This window comes from Hyperolius riggenbachi, chromosome 9 (genome assembly GCF_040937935.1).
Source record: "Hyperolius riggenbachi isolate aHypRig1 chromosome 9, aHypRig1.pri, whole genome shotgun sequence".
Lineage (NCBI taxonomy): Eukaryota > Metazoa > Chordata > Amphibia > Anura > Hyperoliidae > Hyperolius > Hyperolius riggenbachi.
Window position 1 is genome coordinate 158,400,788 of NC_090654.1, and position 13,555 is coordinate 158,414,342.

At 42.3% G+C, this 13,555-nt stretch overlaps 1 protein-coding gene across 3 annotated transcripts in view; it reads left to right on the forward strand.

Moving 5' to 3' along the window:
* The window catches only part of PTPDC1 (protein tyrosine phosphatase domain containing 1), a 310,105-nt gene extending 297,734 nt beyond the window's left edge, over positions 1-12,371 (forward strand). For all 3 annotated transcript variants that reach the window (XM_068253617.1, XM_068253618.1, XM_068253619.1), the window contains one exon: positions 1,878-12,371. In XM_068253617.1, the coding sequence (XP_068109718.1) occupies positions 1,878-1,964 (87 nt within the window). In that variant the 3' untranslated portion in view covers positions 1,965-12,371. The remainder of the gene's footprint in view (positions 1-1,877) is intronic.
* Positions 12,372-13,555: the final 1,184 nt, after the last annotated feature.

Here is a 13,555-nt window from a genome sequence, read left to right on the forward strand (position 1 = left end):
CGGGCCTTGGAGCGCAGAAGAGCCCGACCTGGCAGCCGGCCTGGCCAGGTCGGGTCGGCCACCGGAGAACACAGGGAGCCTGCGGAGCGGCGGCGAGGGCACCTCCTGCCTGCCACGGGCTGGAGGAAGCCCCAGGTAAGTGGAAATTGATTTTTATTTTTTACCCACCCTCCCTGAACCTTCCCTTTAAATTAACCCATGACCTCCCACGCTCCCCAATAGGTACCCCCAAACATTTTTTGTAAAACAAATAAAAAATAATGTAGGAGTAAAAAAAAATACATATATAGTTACCTTCGGGACTGAACTTTTTTTTAATATGTATGGCAAGAGGGATATTACTATTGTTTTTTTAAATTATGGGCTTGTAATTAGGGATAGACTCAAAACTGAAAAAATGAACCTTTAATTCCAAATAAAATATTGGTGACATACATTGTAGTAGGGAAAAATTTTAAACGTTGCAAGAACCATTAACGTTGCAAATGGGCAAATAAAATGTATGGGTTTTAATTATTGTAACATGTATTATTTTAAAACTATAATGGTGAAAACTGAGAAATAATTTTTTTCCCATTTTTCTCTTATTTTTCCTGTTAAAACACTTTTAGAATAAAGTAATTCTTAGCAAAAAGTACCCCCCAAAGAAAACCTAATTGGTGGCGAAAAAAAAACAGGTATAGTTTGTTTTGTTGTGATAAGTGGTAATAAAGTTATAGGCAAATGAATGGAGGGCGCGCTGACAGGTGAAAATTGCTTTGTTTTTTTAAGGGGAAAAACCCTTCGAGGGGAAGTGGTTAATAAAGCTGATGTTTGCTACACCATGCAATTCAGCATTTAATATGTGGTGCAGCTACCTGGCATCCTGTCGCAGCCACTTCCAGGTGTGACTTAATGTGATGGTGTCCTCTCTGCTAAGCAGCTGACAGGTTGTGAATTTACCGCCTTTAGCCTCTCGTCTGAAAGAAGCCTTAACTAATAGATAGGAGAACATCCTGGGTAGCTGAGAATCATAAAGGCTGTCATTGATGTTACTGACCACATTTTTAAATGCCAGGTATCTGCCTTTAATGCTTACCCTTTGGTTATAATACTTTCAATCACCTGGCAATACAAACCTTAGAGGAAGTCTTGGTTGATTCTCCACTTTTCAAAGACAGTTTGGCTATTAGCTGTTGTACTTGTACTCTGAGGTATACAGTGAATCACTGCAGTATGAAAACAGCACTCGCTAATAACAGTCACTAACAGGCTACGCCCCCAGCACCCCCCCCCCCCCCCCACACACACACACACACACACCAGTTTGACTCTACAAATCAGCTAATAATTCTGCCCCAGCATGACCTCAAATTCAGTTGATATTCCTAGTACAGAAAGCAAGTTCTGCCTGTTTCTGCCCCAGCCATGCCTTTGCCTGCCTTTACTACCCTACAGTTATGTCACAGACAAGTAATGGTTTTAAGGCAGAGGCCAGAAAGTAGTCATATGGTAGAATGTGTGTGGTTGGGGGTATGAGGGCTGTATTTCGGCAGAGCCTTATTAGTAATAGATGGGAGTGCCGCTGAGGTTGTAGGTTGTCATTCAATATTTCACCAAGTTTAACTTTAATTGCATAGGGTCAATTTAACCACACTTTTACTGTGTTTTTAATTAGGTTTGCATTGTCCCAATACCACATGTTCAGACGCATTCAGAAATCAGAGATGCATAAATTCCTATTGCCTATGCAGTGCACAGATTCAGTAACAATGCAGATACATTTATATATTTTGTGTGTGCAGCTTATATATACTGGATAGGATGCAGTATACAAATTAAAATTATATCCTAAGTTGCTGTCATTGCTAACAAAATGTATTTGTTTTGTTTTTTAGGTTAAAAAAGATTCCAGTGAAGGCCCTGCGGTTTACAACATTCTGAAAACAGTTTTTTGGCACATCTTAAAGGATATTCAGAAGTAGAACGGGAAAGAACAGCAAACACACTAGGAATTCACAACCCTGGCCTTGTCGCGTGGAGACTTGGTGTTTGCACCCTCTTATTTTCATCAAGCATGTTCCTGCTGAGGTTTATGATTAAGGGCTTTATCTACAAAGAATGTAGAAGACTTAGGGTGAATTGATGTTTAGAGATCTCTTTTGTAACATTGTCTCGATTAATCTTATGCTGTGTTTTACAGCAACCATTTTATGTTTAAATTGTGTGTTTCCCTATTTGTGACTGATATTCGTAAACATTCATGCTAATTTATTATACTTTGAATTGGGCATACTGTTAATTATTATCAGAACTTGCCCAAATGCACTGTGAATTGATTATTATATTCAGTATGAATCATTCTTGACAGAAGAGATCTTGTGGTGCCTCATCAGACTAGCTGTGCTGTTCTGAGAGCCATATATTTATAAAGTTTTCTAAACCAGCTGAAGTATGATACTTTATGCTGAGACAATAAAATACACACGACAGTTGGTAAGCGGTGTTAGCTTAAAAATATACACTGAACTGAATTGTCTTAAGTCATTTCGTTAAGCCTTACTTAATGTATTGGGGGTTTTACAGAGCAGTGTGTTTTCATTGGTATTTTAGCAGGAGGCCCCAGTTTTAGATCTGGGTTTTTGTTTTTTATCACAAAATTTTTTATCAAATCGACCATTACTTGTTTAAAAATTGTCATACTGTAAAACTGATTTGCTGGTCATTAAAATTTCTTCTGTTTCCAGTGGCGTAGCTAAGGAGTTGTGGGCCCCGATGCAAGTTTTACAATGGGGCCCCCCAAGCACTCTATACATAACAATTGATACGGCGCATCAAAACGTGCCAATGGCAACTACAAATTCAGAGGTGCAAGAAGGGTGGGGAACAGCTTATTAATGATTACCACTATTCAAAGTATCTATAGAAGTTATTATTATGACCACAGGTCCAAAAGAGAGCTAATACTGTAGTTGAGGGAGGGCCCTCCGGGGCCCCTCTGGCCCAAGGGCCCCGATGCGGTCGCTACCTCTGCACCCCTGTTGCTACGCCCCTGTCTGTTTCCTATGTAGCCTAAAATAATCACAGCAAATCAGAGCTTTTCTATCACCTGATCAAATGGATTCCTATTGAAGTATATAAGAAATAAAACGAATCTATTGCCCCGCTACTATTACTGATGTTTAACTCAGCATTTGAAAGTGGTGAACTGCCCCGTTGCATGTGTGCGGCTCTAATTGTAGTGATCCCCAAGCCTGGCAAGGACCCCTCCTGCTTTGACTCATATAGACCCATTTCGCTTCTCACAGACGTAAAGGTGCTTTCAAGCTTCTAGCTATAAGAGTCAACAGTGTTATCCTGTCATTGATTCACCTGGATCTATGTTTATGCCATTAAAGAACACTTAGAAAGCTCCAGAATGGCCAATCCAGTGGAGGTGGGAAGGCAGTTGCCTCACTGGATTTGGCTAAAGCATTTGGCACTGTGCAATGGTCCTATGTCATGACAGTCCTTGCCAGGCTTGGCTTTGGAGATCATTTTTGCAAGTGGGTTAAGCTACTGTAAAGCACCTTAACAGCACGGGTATGTACCAATGGCTGTATATTTGAACCTTAGAATGTGGTATCCCCCTTTCCCCCTATTATATGCCCTGACCATGGAGCCTGTTGTATGCATTCTCATCCACATATTCATGGCTTTCATACTTCTACTACGGAGGAGAAGATAGGTTTATATATAGGTTTTCTACCATATTAGATGTTATTGAGGAATTCAGGAACTACTCTGGCCTTCGCCTCAACTGTGGCAAGTCACTTATTATTTAAGTATCTAGGAGTGCTATTCATTCTGATTCTAAAGCATATTTACAAGCAGAGATAATTCCCTTAATCTCCCATATCCAATCTTAAAGATGCACCTGGTCTAAGTTGTGTCTATCGATTGTGGGGAGGATAAATTTCATTAAAATAGTCCTACTACCAAAAGCGCTTTATGTTCTTCACCAAAGCCTTGTCTATATCCCTAACATGATTTTTGAGCAAATGCGCTCTGTGCTTCTCAGCTTCATATGGAATTGCTAGTGTGTCAAGCTCAAATACTCCTTATTAATCAATCCTACTAGACTGGGAGGTTTGGCCGTACCATCTTTCCAACACTATTACATTGCAGCTCAGACACTGCATATAGCCTCTTGGTTTACCACAGGAAACCTGAACAAATTGATCACAAGCTTCTTGTTGAGTTCTGCTACCAAAAAGCATCTCTAATGGGGATGAACAAGTGAGACTGCAAAGTTCGAACTCGTGGCAAATCTGGCCTTTCTCGCGTATAGATTTTTTTGCTGTGAGAACAGAGGTTGGTGTCTCATCAAAGAAGCACGAGCAAAACCGAGGGGGAGTAAGGGTGCTAAAATTTGTCTGCAAGTGCGAAATGGGCATCTGCTGTAGAATCTCGTTATAATAAACTCAGATATAGTAAACCTCTGGCTATAGTAAACTCAGTCCCCAGGTCCTGACCATGCTCCTGTATGAATATACAATGTATGACGAATCCTAATATAGTAAACTTCTGATGTAGTAAACTACTTGGCCATGTCCCTTGGAGTTTACTATAAAGAGATTCTATTGAATATACAGGGGCAGAGGGAGGGGTTAGTCACTTAGTCACTCTATTTTGTGAGCTGTGTGTAAGAGGTGGAGAGACAGAGCCAGGGAGAGATTTGTATTGTGTCAGGGAGAGCTTACAGCATACTTTTGGTTGGTTTTAGCGAAGCAGTTGAAAAGGGTGCAAGTTGATGCTGGGGCCATCTGCTATGCGGATCACTTCCCTATTTGTATCCGTGGTCTGCATTGCGTGCAGCCCCGGCACCTGCTATTATACTGTTGTGTTCAAAATTATTCAACCCCCACTGAAATTGAGTGTTTTGGCCAGTACGACATTGATTTTGATCATTTCAGTCATCTTGTTTACAATTAAATCAAAGAGGCACTTGTAAGTCAGACAAATATAACATAACATTTATAATGAAATAATCACAAATGTCTTTTCTGTGCTCACATCATTATCAGTTTTATTTAACACCCAAGTGAAATTCATTCTTAGTACTTAGTACAACATCCTTTTCCAGTTATAACAGCTTTTAAACGTCAAGGATAGCTTGACACAAGTGTCTTGCAGCGATATAAGGGTATCTTAGCCCATTCTTCATGGGGAAAAAAGCCTCCAGTTCAGTCACATTCTTAGGCTTGCGCGCTGCAACTGCTTTCTTTAAGTCCCACCAGAGGTTCTCAATCAGATTTAAGTCTGGTGACTGCAATGGCCACTCGAGGCAAATCTGCCCTTTCTCGCTTATAGATTTTTTTGCTGTGAGAACAGCAAAATAATCTACGTCGCTCAGGAGGTTTTGCAATTTTTTGTCTGCCAGTCCCCCCCAGAGATCCCGTGGCCGGAAACCCTCTAGCTAGCACTAGGCTACCTAGTACAAATGCTAGGCACCCCCCGCTCCCTGCCGCTCCCCTGGTTATACATTACCCAGCCTGGATCCAGCGATCGGAGCAGCCTCCCCGGACAGCTCCGGTCTTCACTATGGGGAGGGTCGCATATGACATCATGACGTCGCTGACGTCATGCACAAACTCGATCCTCCCCATAGAGAGACCGGAGCTGTGCTGGGAGGCTGCGCGATCGCTGGATCAAGGGGGGGTAACGTATAAACGGGGGGATCAGGGAAGATCGCAGAGGAGCGGCGGGTGCCGGACACTTGAACTAGCTAGTTAAAGGCTTTAAAGTAATTTGGTAAAAATAATTATTATGGGGGACTCCTGGGGCCACAGAGCGGTATACATCTTGTGCCGCAGACCGATCTGCAGAGGACAGACCACATACCATTTGGAAACCCTGCTTTACCACATGCGTAAGAACCACAAATCTAAGTGGGACTAGTATCTGCATTCTCTTGAAGAAGGTGCAACCACCTCATAGTAATTTCCACCTCCTTTGACCAATTCCCATTGCTACTACGTCTCAGGAGGTCGGTGCAAGCGTAACTTCCAGTGGTGAGGAAGTAATAGGTTCTAGGCGCAGGTTTTGTGGCGACAAACAATGTTTGTTGACACAAGCTGGGTTCTCCATTGACCCATTCAGCTCCCCTAGCACCCAGTCCCTTCAGCCCACTCTACCGGAGGTCTGTGCAAGGAAACTCATTATGGTGTGAACAAACCCAAATGTGAAAGACCTCAACTCATGTCTAGCCAAACTTCTTGTCTTACAGCTACTGCAATTCAGCATTGTGGATGTTTATGTCCTGTGCCAATCGCCGGTGGAATATACCAAGCAGGCATTACTTTTTCCACACAACTGTGCTCAATCTACATGAGCATGTAATGGAAAACCTCTCCTAGGCATTTGGATTATGTGTGTCTACACAAATCCATATCACCATGATCAGTTGGAAATCCAGTCTCGGAGTGGGATGCTACCTGTCTTTCACCACTCACTGGTTAACCTTACATTGGTCAGTGGGCGGTAGTCTGCAAGAGACAATACAGCACCTGGTACCCCTGCTGCAGTGTGTGGTGGGAAAGCATGGACCACCCCAGTCCTCTCCCTCCTCCTCCATTCCCTCTACTGGCAACCTCCCTTTTTGATACACTTTCTAAAAGGCCAGCAACTAGGAAAAGGCAACTACAGCTCCCTCCAACACAAAAATTGCTTCGCAGTGCTGAAACTGGTGTTCTGGCAGAAAACTCACACCGCCAGATAAGTCTTGTCTGCTTTGCAGAAAGAGGTTAAGGCTTGGCTGATGCACTACCAGCTTACAACAGGCAATGTGGTGTATGATAGCTGTGCCAACCTTGTGGCCGTGCTGTGCATAGGTCGTGTAACACATGTGCACATACTGTATTTTGTGCATGTACTGAACCTGGTGGTGCAGTAGTTCCTCTGCACCTATCCCAAATTAGAGGACTTACTGAGACAGGATCGCTCCATTGCTGCCACACTTATCAAAATTCAGTGCTGTTACCGGATAGACTTTCGACAGTGTGACTAGGTGGAACTCCACCCTGCACATGCTCGCCAATCTATATCAGCAAAAGCTAGCCATCTGCCAATACTTAGTCAGTGAGATGTATGGAGGCACCAGGGTCCATGGTACAGCCACACAACTGGCTGAGTGAGGAGTTCAACTCACCTCAATTCACACAAGGGAACTTGGTGGAAACTGCCTCCACCTTATCCTCCTGTAGCAGCAGTAGTAGCAGCAGGCCGCACAAATCTAATGCTATAGACCATGACAGGGTTGATTTTCTGATTGCCTGGATAAACCTAATTCAATCATCTCCAACAGCAGAAGTCCAGGAGGATAACCATTGAGAACATATGAAGCGCATGGTACATGATTAGGTTGGCTGATTTTTGGCCGCTGGTGACAGCTGCAGTTATGAGGATGAGGTTTGTCCTGGCAGCAGTGATGCCATTCAGTTTTTGTGTCAACAGGCTTGAAATCTTCCTGTAGCTGGCACAGTATACCATCATGTTTTTTTGCTTATTTCATGTCTGTTATTCAGTGTTCCCTCTGAAATAACCTTCAGTGGCATTGGCACAGTGGGCACGGACAACCAATCACGACTGTTGCCTGTAAATATTAATCACCTCACCTTTCTGATCATGAAAAAAGGTGGGTTACTAGCAGCCATCATCCCCTTATTGCAGATGTTACTGATTGACACAGACTCACTGGCCAACCAAGATGCCTCTGTGAACCCACACTGCTTTTATGCTGCTTCTGTGGCTACCAACACACTGTCAGCTGTGGCTCACTGAGTTTAGAGAGGTGGCATTTATCGCCAATGTCATGCTTGACATGCTGTCAGCTAGCATTCCATTTTCCATTTACACTGCTTCTGGAAGGCCAGTCAACTGAAGATGAAAACCACAGCAACACCACACTGATAGGCACAGTTGCCTTCGTCAATTTTTGATATTTGTATGTAAACTTCTGGATGGCAATGCTGATGCAGTCCACCTAGCTCACGCTTCCAGCTACCAGTGTGGTCCCCACGCCGTCTTTGGGCCCAGCGCATACTTCTGCCGCCACCACCTTCCAGTATCAGTAGTCCATTGACACAACTTGTATGTAGACTTCTGGGTGGCATTGCTTCTGCAGGTGATTCAGAGAATTTCCACTTTCACAGATGTCTACAGCAAACCTTTCCAGACATACAGTTTTATGTGAACCTGTTAAAAAAATAGATATTTACCAAGGTGGAAGGAAGCCTCTGGATGATTCGGAGGCTTCCCATGTCCTCCTCAACCCCACTGCTGCTCTCCAGGACCCCCTTCTTCACAACCACATTCCCCTCCATGTACGACTGTGGCAGCATTGCGCCTGTGCGAGTCCTGTCCATGCTAGTGCAGTAGCACAGAGCCACTCGTGCACATAGTGCAGTAGCACAGAGCCACTCGTGCACATAGTGCAGTAGCACAGATCCACTTGTGCATAGCACAAGCCCGACGGATTTGCTATAGCAGAAAATCAAAAATGTTTTGTAACCTGCACCAAAGGCCTGTTCACACTAAGGGTCAATTCATACTAAGGAAACCATGTGGCTGTGCACTGTACTGCAATGCACAGAATGGTTGTGATAGCGACCCCATTCATTACATTAAATGGGAGAAATGTATGAAGCAATATATAAATGCAATGTGTGCAGGGTAACACAATGTCAGAAATTGCTTTATATGACATGTCTGCTGACCCTGCATACTATACTCTGTATGCATTGTTGTTTACTGCACTACACACAGTGTAAAAAAAAGCCTTAAAGGATGTAAAATACATCTGTACACATGCATATAACACATGCATTTGTGCCAGAGTAGAAAGCGCCTATTTTCCTGTGTCACTGTTACTTACAGTAGGTAGTACAAATCTGACAGATTTTGGATTAATCCATCTCCTCCTCCATATCTGTTTTATTCCTCGTAAAAGTACTCCTTGGGAAGGATCTATACAAAGATGCCACTTGCTTATAGCTTAACTGAGCAACTGTCATTCAGTAAATGCTTTGAGAAATGAAAAAAAAAAAGCTTAAATACCCCATGAGGAGATGGACTAGTCCAAAACCTGTCAGTTTTGTTTTAAATAGTATTTATTTGGATAATATAGATTTTGAATTGCATACACATTTCTAGAATATATCCCTGGCATGAATTAAATACTCCCTAAAGATATTCAGGTCTTACTACTGTGTACAGGTTTGACTACTTCTGCATACAGATTGATCGTTTTAAAGGACACCTGAGACAGGTTTCCTTGGTGTATTCATACTTATATGGGGCTTCCTCCAGCCCCATGAGGCACGGGTGCTCCCTCTCCGGCCGCTCCTTTATCTTCTATACCCACCTGATAATACGGCCAGCCGCGCTCTTCTGTGCATGCACAGCTCGGCCACATGAACGCCCCTGTCGTGCTCCCACAGTCTGGAGTGTTCTGTATCTGCGCAGTAGTACTAGGCAGGTGCAGAATGCTCCCGGGTATGGGAGAGTGGCCTAGCCGTGCATGCACAGGAGGGCGCGACTGGCCAGATTACCGTGTGGAATTAGAAGATAACGGTGAGAACAGTGAGGGAGCCCACACACCTCATTGGCTGGAGGAAGCCCCAGGTAAGTATAAATATACCCTTTAACCCCATCTCAGGTACACTTTAAGACTTCAAAGGGAATTGTAAAACGTTACATTAGCACTTTAGATGATCACCTGCTTTCAGGGCTCTTGAAGATACTTATATTAAATATGGTGGATTTGTTTACATCACTAATACATTCCTAACCATTTTTGTACTGTAGTTCTTGGCCAGATTTCTATACATTTTGGTATCGTTATATGAGCTTTTTAATGCGCAGGCCAAAAGTTGGATCAATTATTTTGATTGGATGCCAACAACATTTCCTGGTGATGTTCTCCCAGGTCCATCTTAACACAGCCTTTTAAAGTACATTTGCCATGAAGCCTTTTGTATTATTATTTTTTTATTATTATTATTTGTTTTTTTGGGGGGAGGAATCTTCAAAATATTTATAAAAAATATGTTTTTGAGCCCATCACTGTGAGGCCCCTTTTTTTTTTTTAACAAAATGGTTATTTATGTCTACTATTAATGTTCATCCTTCCATATGATGATGTATTCAGATGAATTTAAGAAATCAAAAGTGTATCATGTTTATGTAGGTTGACCATGCAGAAACATCCTCATCGATCATCCAAGAAACATGTCCAGATTCCAGGGTTCCATCTGCTAAAGACACCTGTGAGGGCAAAAAGTGCCCCAAATGTGTACTCATTTTGGGAGAGGGAAGCCTCCGCCACCAACCCACTCCAGCGCTGTCTCATTTAGAAAAAAACGCTTGTTGACGTCTCGCTCTTGTGCAGTAGCATTAGCGGGTCCGTGCTACTGCACAGACGCAATGTGGCTTTTCTTCTGGGGACTCAGCACTGGAACAGAGGGGTGCAGGTAGGCTAGGGAAGCCTCTGGAGGATCCAGAGACTCCCCCCTCCCGAGCAGTATCTAAATGTGGTCCTCCCCACAGGTTTGCTTTAAATTGCCAGAGGGGCCAAAACTTTTGCTCTGAAAGCTATCTCATTATGCTCATTTCACGGGGTTTGATTTTGGATCTGCATAGTCAACTTTAAACTGTTTGGAAGGTAGAATACTAACCAGACATGTCAAGCATGTGTGTTATTCTGGTAAAACAATAGGTATGACGTAAAAGATTTATCTCCCATCTATTTTCCAGAGAATGATTGGGATATTTTATATTACCCATTCATGTACTGTAAAATAAAGATAGTGATCAAATGATATAACAGTGACAATCACCTTATGTTTGTTTTATATCATATTTTTTGACATACAGATGGAAAGGACAAGATCTGAAACATTTTTTTGGGTCTGTAATCTGGTTATATTTCTGTATCCATTAAGCAGTTTGTCATAGAAACTGATGTTGCAGGAGTTTAGAGCAAGGTGCAGTATACTCGGTAAGCAAGATACCAATAGAGGAAGAAAATGTTAGATTAGATAGGCTAGGGAAGAGTCAAGATTTTGCCAGAATAGCAAGGGGACAGCTTGTGGACCATTCAAGGAGTCATTAATAGTATGGAGTGTTTTGCAATAATTTTCAAAAATTAAATCTACCCCAATTGTTATGATAATGTGAGTGACACTGAATTCCTTAATTTGGTTTTTCTCTAATTGAAATGCATATAAAGTTATCCCAGCTTTTTTAAAAGCAACTGGGAATGGTATATTAAAAAAATAAATTATCAAGAGACTTACCTAAGGAGAGGGAAGACTTTGGGTCCTATAGAACCTTTCTGCTCCTCTCCCGGTCCCCTTATTTGAGCACTGGCTGTCCCGTTTGAATCCACCCGCTACGGGAGACTTCTGAAGTTTTCGGGAGCCGAGTCCTTCCAAAGACAGACACTCCATGCTGTGCACACACGTTTGGGAGAGAGGGTGCTTCCGAAGACTTCTGAAGTCCTAACTTCGGCGGCGGAGAGAGCAGTATTTGACCAAATTGGTCGAATACTGCTACCAGGGACCCAGCACTGGAACGGGGACCGAGAGAGGAGCGGGAAGGCTCTATAGGACCCTCCCCTTAGGTGAGTATCTTTTTTTAACATTGACTCCCATTGACTTTAAAATAGGAAAAAATACAGCTATTATGTACCAGGTTTGTTTAAATTTCACTTGAATTAAACGGTCTATTTTGTCAACTGTTTTTTGGTCCCAGAAATGGTCACATACAGATTAAGTAGAGCTTAACTGGCAATAGAATGTCAAATTCACACATATAACCTGAACTACTTCCTGGTTGCTCCCTGAACCTAATCTCCCTGGACTTTCCTTATGCAGTACATTAGTGACGCTTATTTACTAGGATGGAAGGGTCCTGCTATTGCTTTGGCATAGCATTGTGCTCAACTGCATAAATCTTCAAGAGAATGGATAATTCTTTTTGGGTTTTTTTTGTCTGTTTTTAGTTTACAAATATTAGAAATATGTGTAAAATCCATTATTCATAAATTGTTTACCAATGTTACAGGGGCCATATCATGTTTGTGTGTTGTTTTGTTCATATATATATATATATTATTTGTGTACTTGTATCTGTGTTGTCTTGCTTTATTGACAGTGGCTTGACAGCCTCAACCATTAATTTGAATGTATCAGTGTTTAGGAAGTAAAATATATTTATAATGTTAACAGAAATATTTTAAGACATAGTATTTAGAAGATCTGTTGATAAATAGTAGTAGACTATTTTTGCAGGAGATTAACCTTTCTAAATCTTGGTCTATGGACAAAATTGATATGAAAATATGACTTTGGATGGCTTTCTTGTAATATCTGTTTCTCTATTTTTTTGTTCTTTATCATTTAAAGATGCATTAATAAAAGCTTTTTACTCATTCTAGTTCTATCAAATGCACTTTTATGTTCCATTCTGTTTGACAGTATATGTTAAAGCTCTCATTTATGGAATCTTATATACAAAACAAACAATAAAGTGGCTTAAATGAACATAGTGCAGTCAGTGGTGCTGGTGAAAATGAGTTCCGGAGAGGAACCTTAAAGACCTCTAGCAAATTACAGATAACAAACCTGTGTTTTTATTATCTCTAACTTTTATACACTAGGCACATGTGTTAGGCCCATACCCAGGGGCGTCTCTAGCCATTTTGTCACTCCAGGCGAGAAATCCTATGGCGCACCCCCCCCCCCCCCGTGATTGCCCCCAGCCCCATACCCCTCCCCAATCCTGTGGTAAACCCCACCCCCGAAAATCATAATGCAGCAGCGTTTCACCAGAGAATACACTTATTGCGGCATGGGTTCACCAGAAAATAGTTGTAACGCAGCAGAGAGTTTCACCATAAAATATACTTATTGCGGCATGCACTCACACACAACACACAGTACACACACACACTACACTATACACACGCACACAGTACACACACACACACATACACCGCACACAACATACGCACTATATACAGTACACGCACACACTACACACACACTATACACATACACACTATACACACGCACACACAGAGCACACTATAGGCAGCACACAGTAGACATACACTATACTATTATACTAATCCCGGTTTTCACTACCTTATAGTGTGTCTGAGCCCTTATGCAGAGAAATAATGAGGAGAGAAAAGCTGAAAGAGAGGGAAGAAGATATTTGCCTCACCAGGATTGCACTTTTATTTAGCTTTCCTGTATGACAAGAAGACACAGCCAGCCAGCACTAGGGAAAGAGGGAAACAAAGGTAAATGAAGGAGGCTGGTGCACTAATGTTACCCTATGAGGGTGTTCCCACAGCAGTGTTGTGATCGCAAACATGCTGCAGGTAGCATTTATTGGAGCGATTCTTTCAAAAATCGCATCACAAAGTCGCATTCGTGAATTGCTAGCGATTGCGATTTTGATGTGCACTAGCCCAGAGATAGGAGGAGTGGAGTGAGACTGAGAATAGCCTGAGATGGAGCAGAGAGCT